The following is a 12,678-nucleotide window of genomic DNA, read 5'->3' on the forward strand; positions in this document are numbered from 1 at the left end:
AATAGTATAAATATATATATTATTAATATTTTATTATTTTATATTAATTATAAATTTAATTTAAATATTTATTAATAAATAATTTTAAAAATAAAAGTATTATAAATTATTAATTATATAAATAAAATTAAAAAAATTTAAAAATAATTTAAAAAAATTTAAAATTTATATAAAAATAAATAATAAAATAAGTAAATTAAAAAAAGTTAAAAAAATTAATTTTTTAAAAAAAAATATAGTTTATTTATTTTATAAAAATTAAATTAAAATTAAAAAATTAAATAATAAATTTAATTTTAAAACAATTAAATTATTTAAAATTAAAAAATAAATATTAAAAATTAATTATAAACTTTTATTATTTAAAAATATAAAAATTTATTTAATTTTTTATATTTTAATATTAAAATTAATATTAATAAATATTAAATTTATTAATAATATTAAACTTAATAATTATAAATTAAAATATAAAGTAAAATAAATTTTTAATTATAAAATATATAATAATATTATAAAATATTTAATTATATAAAAAAATTATAATAATAAAAATAATTTATAAGAATTAATTAAAAATTTAATAAATTATTAATAGTTTTTATAAAATTATTATTAATAAGTTTTAATAATTTAAAAAAAAAAAATTTTATATTATTAAGTAATAATAGCTAAATTATAAAATTAAAATTACTATTTTTTTAAACTAAAAATATTATTTTAAAAATCTTAATAATAGCTTAATTTATAATAGTTTAAGCTTTATTTTTTTAATATTTTACTTTTTTTAATTTATTTAATAAATTAAAACTATAATTAATTATTTTTATATTTTTTTAATAAAAATAATATTTTTATTTTTAAAAATAAGCTAAATAATTTAAAAATTTAATTAAATAAGCTTAAGCTTTAAATAACTCTTTTTAATATTAAAATAAATACTTTTTTTTAAGCTTATAATTATTTAAATAATATAGCTTTTTAATAATATAATTTATTAAATAAAGAATTAATAATAATAAATAAATAAAAAATATTATTAAAACTTTTTAAATATTAAAAAAGGTTTTATTATTATTATAAAAATAACTTTATTAAAAATAATAAAAATAATAATAAATATTATTAGTTATTATATAATAAAGATTTTTATTAATATAATAAAAGTAAAAATTAATTTTAAAATTATAAGCTTTAATAAAAGTAAAAGAATTTTTATAAAAGTTTTTATTAAATTTATTAAATATTTTAAGCTTTTTAATTTTAAAAAATATAGTTAATAAAAATAAAATAAAAAATATAAAAATTAAAAAAAAAAAATTTACTTAATATAAAAATATAAAGATATATAAGAAAAATATTTTTAAAAATAAAAACTTTAAAAAGAAAAAAATAATATTATAATTTTAATAAAAATAAAATTAATAATTAATTTAAAGTAAAATTATATAAAATTAATTATATAGCTATATAATAATAAAAATAAAATAGCTAAGCTATATAATTTATTAGTTTAATTAAATAAATTTATTTAAAATTACTTTATATTACTTATATTTAAATAATAATAAATAATATTATTATAGCTTATTAAATAATAATTAGTAAATTAAATTAAAAAAATAAATTATATAAAATATATTTATTATTAAATAAATAATATTAATTTAAAATAGCTTTTTAATAGTTAATTTAAGTATTTATTTTAAATAGTTATAAAGTTTTTAATTAACTATTATTATATATTACTTAAAATAGTAATATTTTAAGTAATATATAAAAATAATTAATTAAAAGCTTTATAACTATTTTAAGTTAATATTATTTACTTAATAATAAATATATTTTATATAATTTATTTTTTTAGCTTAATTTACTAATTATTATTTAATAAGTTATAATAATATTATTTATTATTATTTAAATATAAATAATATAAAATAATTTTAAATAAATTTACTTAGTTAAGCTAATAAATTATATAGCTTAATTATTTTACCTTTATTATTATATAGCTATATAATTAACTTTATATAATTTTGCTTTAAATTAATTATTAGTTTTATTTTTATTAAAGTTATAATATTTAACTTAAATTTAATAATATTTATATTAATTTAAATTAATTAAATTTAAATATATTACTTAAAAAGTTAAAAAAAAAAAATTAATTTTTTTAATTTTTTATTTTTAAATACTATAAATAAAAATTTAAAAAAAAATATTAAAAATAAAATAAAAAATTATTTTAAAATATTTTTAAAAATATTATAAATAAATATATATTATAATATAATTATATAAATATTAATTAATTATTAAACTCTAATATTTAAATAATAAGAATTAAATAAATTAATATACCCTATTTTATTAATATTAGTTATAAAATATTTAATTATTTTAGCTATTTTTATAGCAATTAAAGCAAATTTTAACAATAGTATAAATATAATTATAAAAAGGCATATAAATTTACAAAATATAACTTAAAAACAATTATTAATTTTAAAATATAATAATAATAAAAAAATAAAAGTAAAAAGATTATTTAAAATTAAAAAATATTTAAAATTAAAAGTATTATTAAATAATAATATATTAAAAACTAATATAAGTAAGAAAAAAATTGGAATTTTTAATTTTTATTTATTTAATTAAAAGTTTTAGTTATTAAATAAATATATTAAAAAAATTATTATTATTAAAAAAAGCATTTTTAAACTATTTTTTTTATTTTAATAAAATTAATTAAATATATAGTAAAAGTATTATTATAAAGCTAATTTTTAGCTAAATTTAATAAAATATTAAAAAACTTATTTAAATAAAATCTATTTATAAATTGTATTTATATTTATATTTGTATTTACTATATATTTATATTTATATTTAAATTATTTATTTGTATTTATATTTATATTTATATTTAAAAAATCTCTTATATTTGTATTTGTATTTGTATTTGTATTTATATATTTACTATATAATTACAACTCTAGCTATAAGTAAGTTTTTTATAATAATAAGTATTTAATTATTATTTTAAAAATTAATTAAAATATATTAATAGTAAATCTAAGCAAATAAGTATTATCCCTTACTAAAGTAAGTAAAAGCTATATACCTTTATATAATAAGCAAAATCTAATTTTACTACTTTAAGTTATAAAAAAAATATACCTAATTAAAGGTTAATAATAATTTACAGCAATTAATAATAACAGTAACCTTATGAAAAGGTTATTAGTAAATACCTAAGCCTATCTACAAATTTTAGTAGTTAGCACAGGACTAACTCAACTAACAAGGGGGGGGGGGGCTGCACTTCACTTGCCACAGACAGCAGATTATGTCAAAGAAACTTGGCAGATCTCCCTGTACTTGGCAGAGCGATCGAATTTCTTGGCAAATTGGCTACATCACATGAAATTTTGTTGCTGCTCCTCTACTTCTCAATAGGTAACGACGGGTGATTGCTCAAGCTCGCTGACATATATTAGCCACTGTAACAACTGCGTTATGTACCGGATTATTTAAAGGATTTTATGTTTTCTATCGGGCAGTAACCACTCATTCAGTTTAAATCAACCTAATTAAGCTGAAAGTATGCGACGTAGCTCAAAGGAAACGCGACGAATTCTTGCCAATAGTATATCAGGGCTGGCTCCACTGCCCACACGTCTGCAACAAGACGTCCATTAGAAAAGTCGCTGGAGTCAAGGAAACCACGATGTGCTTCACGTGGCTGTGCTGCATAAGAGTCCAAGACCAACGCAGCGAATAGTGACCGTCGCCGTATTGGTGATTGTCGCACTAACAGTCACCCTGGAAGTGACGGCTGGGAGTGTCAAGGTAGAAGTGAGTGCTGGAAGCGTCAAAGTAGAAGTCGCGGCGGGGAGGGTCAAAGTAGTAGACCTTGTGACGGCCGGAAGCGTCAATGTCGACACGGATCCCGGAAGAGTCACAGTCGTCAGTTTCGTAAGAGCAGAGGGAGTTTCAGTAGCAGTCGTGGTCGTGGTCACCTGGGCCGCAGGCAGAGTCTGTGTGACTGTGGTCCCAGGAACAGTAATTGTCGAAGTGGCTCCAGGAAGCTGAGACCCTGGCAGGGTTACTGTTATTGCCTCGCATGTCTGCGAGCCTCCAACACTTGCCGTTGGTGGACTGATAGTTACCCCTGCCGATAGGGATGCTGATAGGGAAGTTGGGATGACTGAGGCAATGCAAGCCAGATCATTGAATACGTATGGACTGGATGGGTTCGGGGTGAGGTTGTCGGCGACAGGGGCGGTATACAACAAGCAGTATCCCGCGCCATATGCGAAAGAGGCACAGCCTTGTGCTCTTCTGCAAAGGGATGCACAGCCGGTTGAGGTCACATCGGTGGCGTTGCTGCTAACATAGAAGGCCGCCGGGTTATTCTTGTCGTAGCCATTGTTGCCGCAGAGTGCGTCCCTTGGCTGCACAGGCGAGATCACATCTCTTCGATGCGCAGTGGGCTTCGCATGAAGGCATGGTAGAAGAGATGCCAGAGCAAAGATTGTTCGCATTTTTTTCAAATGGCTTTTTTGAGATGAAGAATATCTTTTTGAGTGTAAAAATTCAAGTGAAGGTTTGAAAAGTAACGCCCGTATCAAACCCTTTGGCGGAGGCGTGGTAGAAGTATTTGTAGGATCGGGGACTGACACTTGTCATGCGGATCACAGAACCATATTGCATCTAGCCCTTCCATTGAGCATATGGATTTCTTTGAGTCCTACGAAGTGTTCTGCACGATACTTGGACTACAGGTCAACATTGGCCTATCGTTGGAGATAACTTTCCGTGCCATCCTGCACGGGCTAGCACTGAGAAGCGGTGCCATCCTTCTCCGCGGATCACGGCATTGAAAATGCCGGAACAGACTGGTCCAGATCGTCTTGTTCGTGAGAGTCTGCTTTGTCCTTCAAGAGATCCCCACATCAACACTTTGACAATGTTGACCATTGCGCGGGATCATCCGATTGCCGACGCTGATTATCCGCCAATCCGCCAACCCGCTTCTCCTATCGAGACTAAATAGGTGAACTTCAAAACTAGGTCGGTAGGTGGCCACTAAAATTGACCATCCGCTCAAGTCTAGACACGTTCTCTTTGTGCAACGCTACTAGGCCGTGACTGAAATTTTGACCAAGACTTTAGGTGGACTATGGACTCGGGATCTTCCAATCCGTAGAGCCTCAGTCATCGCTGCTACACACCAATTGCACTGAAACAATCGTCCTTTAATAAGAAAACACATGATTTATGGACGGCAACTACAGGTTATGAATCGTCACATGCAGTAAATTAGCACTTGGATGTTTGATGTCACCACCGGAATCTCTGGCTCCCAAAAGCACCATGTCAAATTTGAAGGGGCCAGTTTGTGGAGAGCCGTTTGTCTGTATGGTGCCTAAAATAGCCGAATACTTTCAGGCTCATGACAGTCCTAGCCTCGCCCCATAATCGATATGAGCTCCTGCCGCGAAGGTCCTGAATTGGAAGTTAAATCTAGGTTCGAGAGGCCCGACTTTGTCTTTTGGAGCGGTGCTTCCAATCCAGAGCACTCTGATTGCAAGACGCTGTCACGGAGAAGGTAGCCAGATTGCTAAATGATAACTGAACGTGACCTTGTATAGGCCGCAAGCCTATAAAACTTCAAACGTGATTCTGAATTTAGTATGCTTTCGAATAGTTATTATGTTGCGCTTCTGATTTCTCTAAAAGCAGGCAAAAGCGTCGGCTTATGACCAGATACCGTCGACGTTTGCTGCCTCCCAGCATCCTAAGTAGGGCTCAGTGAAGTGTATTGCGTACGGAATCCTTTTCAATTCTGTTTCTCTGCTTGCTTCTCGTTCTTGCGCCTCTCGTGGCTGGACTGTCCAGCGTTCCTCACAGCTTGCTTTTGACGCATCCTGTTCGTCTTGTTCTTTCTGTCTCTCGCTTTATTTCTTTGCCTTCTCACGTCTGTCCTTACTGCTCTGGCCAGAAGCCATCGTAGCGTCTTCCAGATCATCCTGGTATGTCCCTTCGCTGTCGCGGTTGAAAGACATGGTGAAGCCGTCTTTATGACTGAGTCAAGCCAGCTGGGTTGTAGTGGTTTCATTTAGCGCCATGCATAACTAAGCCACTCCCAACTTGGAACCAACACGCTTCGACGTGCCACATCAGCAGCACTGAGATCACAAATGGCGAGTTGTCGGCCGTGTCTTTCACGTTCTCAGGCAGTTCACTTCCTAGCCTTCAGCGTCGTTCCATCTTCGTCTTAATTGTCTCGTTTCAAAATATGCCCTAGCAAGCACAATACATGATGGAAGCCCGGGAAGACTCTGACAACCTGGCCTGGGACCGTAGCGACGAAATCTGGGAGGAGGCACTGAGGCAGGTCCGACTGTCATCTCAGTGTCGCAAAATCGAATCTTTCGCCGCGAGAATTTCCGGAAAACCTGCGACCTTGGTAACCCCACTGATTATTGGGGGCTTCAACGTGCTATATCCTATTCGACTTGAAGGCTCTTCCGCTCCTGTTCTCGTCCGCCTGCCCTGCCCCAATCAGGCCGTCTTTCCTGAGGAGAAAACAGTTGCAGAAGCCGCAACAGCTACGTACATCGCCCAACATACTCAAATTCCGGTTCCCGAAGTTTTTCACCATGGTGTTGACTCTGATATCGGACCTTTCATGATTATTCAAGATCTCGAGTCCCGACGAGGCATGGGTCAAGCGCTCGAGGCCCCCCGCGAGGATCCCAACGAGACAGCCGTACTGGATCCTGATATCTCTGAAAGTAAGCTCAAGGCCCTGTACGTCAAAATGGCAAGGTGTGTGCTACAGCTTGCACAACCTACCTTTCCGCGCGTAGGAGCTCTCGCTGAGGCGGGTCCTAAATCTCACTGCGTGATGGGACGACCTATAACTTTGAATATGAGCAACATGGTCCAGCTTTCCAACATTCCAAAATCAACTTTTCCATCCGAAGGCACCACGTATCAAACGGCTGATGCGTGGTACGTGGCCCTGGCCGAGATGCAAATAGCCACGCTCCTTTTCCAGCACAACGACATGGTATCATCGGAGGATGACTGCAGGACTAAATATGTGGCTCGCCAACTATTTCGCAGGTTGGCCAAACAAGGCCGGCTGGCAACGTTCGGGTTTGCTGAAGACGACTGGTCTGCCCGGTCCCAGCACGCTCGTGCGACGTTGCCGATGCCGGACGGTTCAGGCTCCTTCCGCCTCTGGGCTGATGACTTCCGACCGGCCAATATCCTTGTTGATGGAAATGACGAGATTATCGGAGCAATAGATTGGGAATTCGCCTATGTGGGACCAACGCAATTCGTCTTGGATGCGCCTTGGTGGCTTCTACTGGACGTGCCTGAGATGTGGGATAACGGTATCGACGATTGGGCCAGCGTGTACGAGAGACGTCTGGAAACATGGATTTCGGCGATGGAACAGGCAGAAAAAGATATAAGTCCCAGTTCTTTGCTCCTGTCGGCGTATATGCGAGAGAGCTGGGAGACGGGCCGCTTCTGGCTCGACTATGCTGCTAGAAAGAGTTGGGCGTTTGACACTATCTACTGGAAATACCTGGACGAGAGGTTCTTTGGTGAGCGGGGAAGGGATATCCCCAAGAAGGATTTGTGGCGGGCGAGGGTGCATCTTCTCAATGAGGATGAGAGGGCGGCCATGGAGCCGCTGGTACAAACGAAGATGGAGGAGTCGAAGGAACGAGTGTTGGTCGAGTGGGACGCTGAGGCAAGGCGGCGCTTGTCTTCATTCCTATTCGACTAAAACTATAAAAAGAGCGAGCTCAGCCGGCTTACTGCTTGATTAATCTATATAAAGCTCATGGATAACCTCGACGGTGCCAATACTGCGCAACAGCTTCCACCTCATCCTCGTGTCTCGTCGGCAAGATCCTTATGATAAGGCCACCGGAGCTCACAACCTCCTCATAAAGCTTGTGCTCCTCAAAAATGACCAAGCGCATCTTGCAGTACTCCCAGTACTGCGGATTCCACCCAGGCTCTGCCCAGTCCAGGATACCCGTAATCGTCCGAGGCTGCTGGTACTTAGTCTCAACATAGCAAGTGGATTATCTGATCCCTGTTGGGTTCTAGAAATGAGAAACCACAAATTATTTCACGTCTAGCAATAGCACAGGCTGTAAATGTTCCTTGCGTCGTAGCCGGACGAGTTGTGATATACAACTAATTATCATGTGGAGTGTAGACCTCAAGTAGCTGCACGTCTGACATTGTGGATCAAACATGACGCTGATTGTAGCACGATATTTAAGCGTACGCTTTATCTACTTCATGAAGTGGTTGCACGCTAATGTTTAAGTCAATTCCCCTGCTTGCGGGAAACACTGAAAGATTTATTCAAAATTGACATACAGGGATTTCGACTTCTGAATCCTGGCATTGAGCGTTGGTGTCGTAGTCAAAATCTTGCTGGTAATTTGTCACCTCAGCCCCTCAGGAAATCCAGGTCCCAATTTCTGCATGACCGCTGGCCCTCCGCCTTCCTTTCTGCCGCTGCCCTTGACAATTTCCATGCCCAGAACTTTCTCATAGAATGACACACTCTTTTCCCAGTCGCTTGTGAAAAGCATGCTTCTCCGCAGGTGCGGCATCGTCTCGAGAACTTCTTTGACACATCGTAGAACCCATGACCCTAGTCCTTGACCTTGGTACGAGGGCAAGACGTAAACATCTGTCAGGTAAGAGAAGGTACTGAAGTCTGTCACACAGCGTGCGAAGCCTATTAACTTCTCTGCGTCCCGATTGTCTTGTTCTCCGAGCTTTTCGAAGCCGATCGGGCGCGTGTTGGGGACGTCGGCTGTAGGTTTGGTGTCGTATAAGCCAAAGCAGAGGGAGCTGTCTAGGGTCTTGCGCATAATTTCTCCAGAAAGTGGGTTCGCCCAGTATACAAGATCTGACGCAAATGCCGAGTTGAGGTCCGCAATTGGTATCAGCAAGGGATCCGTGGATATAAGATAGGTGTCGCGAGTCCACGTGCGGTGCAGCAAAGGCTGCTGCGTGGTCTGCATGCTGAGGTAATTTGACTGATGAGACTAAAGGTTTATATCATGAAGTGATTATTATGGATTCCTGTTTTAGACTGAAGGGTTCAAGTAAAGGGCATTGCGTTGTTACACGGTGCAGCAATCGCAACTTATAAAAAGCCAACAAGTTGTGCCCAGAAACTATCCTCAAGGCCAGAAACGTTAGCCGGCGATTCGCGTGACTCATATGTGACGGCCCACATGGAACTGAATCAGCTAGGTTATCGGCTGGATAGAACCGGCTAGTACAGATCATCGTGATCAAATAACTTGTTGCTCGCAATGCAGGGTACCCCTCCGAGCATGAGGATCCGAGGATATCACCAGGTCAGGGAGGTTTGATATCCAAGTAGTGGGGCCAGCGCGTTGTTAAGCTTGTGACACACCTTCAGGCGATCTTGCCGCACAAGTCTGTCCACTCTGTCACACGCCTTATAAGAAATCATAAATTACCGATGGTACATCTTTATGATTGATTACAATTAGAACATATGACGCAGGAAAGATTAGTTGATATACTGCAATGTGAAGCCCAGCTACATATATCCTTCAGTCCACATGCAGAGCGACGTCGATTCTTTTGGCCTCTGCAATGGACCTCTCGAGTCTCCTCATCTGTTCGTCAGAAAGGTCATGCATTTGCTCTCCAACCATACAGCTCATGTCTTCCCTTGTGGCGCCTTTTTGCCATTCTCCATCGACCATCCACTTGTCAGGAACGGCATAGTCGTGCTTCATTTCAGGAATCTTCTTGTTCTTGAGCAGACCGCCGTTGTACCAAATGAGATTCTCTTGCTCATCCACATGAGCAATCACGAAACTGCATACCTTCTTTGTCGAGGGATCGTCCCGCTGTTCCCGGTTGTCTTCTCTGTTCTCTGCCTCGGACTCGAGCTCAGTCTCCCATCCCACTATAGCACCGTAGTGCTTTTCCATCTCGTAGGAAGACCCAGCCAGCTCAAATCCCATCCACCATGTCTCTTTGTCGCCATATGTGATTTTGTATGTGACCTCTTCTCGGACGTCGTACGAGTTCTGCCAGCAGATATGAAGAAGGCCCATGAAGACATCCGTACGACTCTTATCAACAACCACTACGCCCGAGTCTCCTTCCTCGGCGTACTCCTGTGTCCAGACCAGGGATGTGTTGAGTTCGTCACTCGGCCGCTTGATTTGGCTGTGCCACCATTGATGCCTATCCGAAAATGCATGCTGCCAGAGTAGGCGATCTCGGAAGAGGAGGGCTCCTGTATGCTGAAATCCAGAGTGGTCGAGAAGAACCTCCGGCTTCTGCAAGAACACGGCGTCGGAATCAAGGAGGACGATCTTCTCGAAATTGCTTCCTAAAACCGCAAATGGCTTGATAGCCCACCCTCCTTCTTGAAGCTTGAGTGTTGAGTCATCAAAGACAGTCAAGATATCCAAGAAATCGAGAGCCTGGCCGCTGGACGCAACGAGCTCCGCAAGGAAGTGTCTGTTGGACGCCGACAGGTCCCTGTCACCGGCGTACACAATTTGTATTGGCAGTCTGGAGTTCAATACATTCCGAAGCGAAGATATAAGATGAGCTGCAAATCGCACGTTGTTGTTGCCAGCAGGAATCACTATCCCCACCGAGCCAGGCTCAATTGAGGAGCGTAAATTCGTTAGTCCACCTGCTGAATTCGAATTTGTTGGCGGCCCTCTTAGGAATGGGAACAGCAAAAGGGCGGTTTTGTCGATGATGTCCAGCAGGGAGCTTCTTTGAGACGGAACATGGTTGCTGTCCGCAGACTCGAGTAGGTCCCTAAGCAATCGAGTTCGTCGGCCGAGCTCACCGAATCGGTCCTTGTAGGGAGGCACCAGTGGGTAATCCTCAAAATACTGGACCAGATCCGCGGTCAATTTTGGTTCAAAGTTGCTGATTATAACCCCAGGAGAAGGGCTCGAAGATAAGGTTTCAGAGAAAGTATTGGATCGCAAATCAAATGAAGGTTGGTACAGATAGACAATGCCCAATAGGAAAACTAGGCCCGTGAGAAGAACGGCACCTCGCGGCATGTTGAGACTCAAAAAAGCCATTTCCAAAACGGTGACAAGGAAACAAATCGAAGACAAAGACGACAGTCACGTTTTGGTGTAGGTTGGAAAGATGCACATTGTCTTTCCTCACTATTGGCACTCGTGTGATAAGGTAGTGCTTCAGGTGGGCTACAGGGACAATGTCACGGGGCGTACCCGCTCTATACAGTAAAAGGCGTCTCTTCGACCGAGTCGTGGCTTTCTGCGAAGACATGCCCCGCAGCCCCCCCTTTCAAGCACAAAAGAACCATACGGATGCTTTTGAACGCTTGCCAATTTCTGTCATGGCTCTTTTTTTCCAAGCCACAACACAGGGATCTCGTCGGCGTTCGAGTTGCCGATCGTTCAGCTCGGGAGCGGGTGGGTGGAGAAATTTTGCAATTTGACTTTCAATTCTACCAACAGGTTACTACCAACATTCATTTTGTAGCCAATGAAGCTTGACGGTAGGATCAAGTGTGGCGCGAATGAAATGAGCGGAGCGGTGTCGGAATATTCAAAGTTGTAGAGCAACAACCTTTGAATTTTGGCACGCGGGCATGAAGCTATAAGGGGAACCAACTTCTTTTCTCGTAAGCCCATATAGGCTCACTCTTGTGATAGATTGGCATTTGCTAGTATTTGGAGACGAGAGGGACTACTCGAACGCACGTGGATTCGTTGGGAGAACGCGAAGTACCAGGGGGAGCTGGAAGGAGGGAGTTGACGCGATCCACTGAGCGGCTGAGTGCATTCGCAGGTACTTTTGTAGCCGCCGAGATCCCTGAGACTTTCAAATCTGAGCTTGCCGGCTCCATTCCCCTGGTCCCGCTGCTGAAAGGACCATGCTAGCATAGCTAGCGGCACAGTCAGGAGGATCCGTCCTGACGCTATCTTGAAGCGCCGTCGGCTTCAACGACCGAGTCATCAATGTCGCTGGGTGTGGAATTATAGCCAGCGTCTGCACTAGCATAAATGTCCTTTATCTTCTATGCATCCTGAGCCTCGCGGAGTGTCTCCCGTGCTCATGGATTTATTCCGTCAGCCTTATTGTAGATCAACCTGTCTTCGGTGGGCAGGATATGCTCGTCATGTGATTCAGCCTGACAACTAGATGAAAACTCCACTTCGGGCCGGATTGGAACCAACAGCAGCCCCTCTGATAGCGATCCACCTATCAATTCCGAAAGGTTTCCTTCCAGCCATACTCGAAGGGCAGTGTATTGCCCAGCATCAAGCGAAGCCGAGAAATGGATCCGTTACAATTTTGCGACACTGTGCCGTCCTGGTGCATCGCCCTGCCTCAAGTGGAACACGAAGCTAGGAGGGCCCTGTACAGCGCTTTCCCATGTCCGGTGTCGATGTGCATTGCCTCGGATTCTCGTGCTGCATCATGACTAGAAAGTCGAATATCTTCCTATGGGATGAGTAAAGTCTCTCATTTCTTCCCAACATGATGTTCTCGCGTCTCTGCACCGAAGACGACCATATCTAGTGCAGCTCTGCTACTCATGCTCAAGACCTTTACCAATGGGTGCTAAAG

The 12,678-nt window shown here is 38.8% G+C and overlaps 5 protein-coding genes across 5 annotated transcripts; 1 reads left to right on the top strand and 4 right to left on the bottom strand.

The window, feature by feature from the left end:
* Nucleotides 1–3,740: 3,740 nt before the first annotated feature.
* J7T55_014909 (uncharacterized protein) lies at nt 3,741–4,550 on the bottom strand (the record flags this gene model as incomplete). The annotated part of the gene is made up of 1 exon (XM_053135225.1): nt 3,741–4,550. One exon carries the CDS (start codon nt 4,548–4,550, stop codon nt 3,741–3,743), a length of 810 nt encoding a protein of 269 aa, XP_052986997.1.
* A 1,298-nt stretch (nt 4,551–5,848) lies between these two features.
* On the bottom strand, nt 5,849–6,249 carry J7T55_014910 (uncharacterized protein; the record flags this gene model as incomplete). The annotated part of the gene is made up of 3 exons (XM_053135227.1): nt 5,849–5,919; nt 5,987–6,085; nt 6,171–6,249. 3 exons carry the CDS (start codon nt 6,247–6,249, stop codon nt 5,849–5,851), a joined length of 249 nt encoding a protein of 82 aa, XP_052986998.1.
* An 82-nt stretch (nt 6,250–6,331) lies between these two features.
* Nucleotides 6,332–7,816, top strand: J7T55_01491 (uncharacterized protein; the record flags this gene model as incomplete). The annotated part of the gene is made up of 1 exon (XM_053135228.1): nt 6,332–7,816. One exon carries the CDS (start codon nt 6,332–6,334, stop codon nt 7,814–7,816), a length of 1,485 nt encoding a protein of 494 aa, XP_052986999.1.
* Nucleotides 7,817–7,871: 55 nt separating this feature from the next.
* On the bottom strand, nt 7,872–9,080 carry J7T55_014912 (uncharacterized protein; the record flags this gene model as incomplete). Its single annotated transcript, XM_053135229.1, has 3 exons — nt 7,872–8,087; nt 8,425–8,481; nt 8,577–9,080. The coding sequence occupies 3 exons, from the start codon at nt 9,078–9,080 to the stop codon at nt 7,872–7,874; spliced, it is 777 nt and encodes a 258-aa protein (XP_052987000.1).
* A 564-nt stretch (nt 9,081–9,644) lies between these two features.
* Nucleotides 9,645–11,135, bottom strand: J7T55_014913 (uncharacterized protein; the record flags this gene model as incomplete). The annotated part of the gene is made up of 1 exon (XM_053135230.1): nt 9,645–11,135. The coding sequence occupies one exon, from the start codon at nt 11,133–11,135 to the stop codon at nt 9,645–9,647; it is 1,491 nt and encodes a 496-aa protein (XP_052987001.1).
* Between the last annotated feature and the right edge of the window lie 1,543 nt (nt 11,136–12,678).

This window comes from Diaporthe amygdali (assembly GCF_026229845.1).
Source record: "Diaporthe amygdali strain CAA958 chromosome Unknown NODE_53_length_281289_cov_64_976018, whole genome shotgun sequence".
Taxonomy (NCBI): Eukaryota; Fungi; Ascomycota; class Sordariomycetes; order Diaporthales; family Diaporthaceae; genus Diaporthe; species Diaporthe amygdali.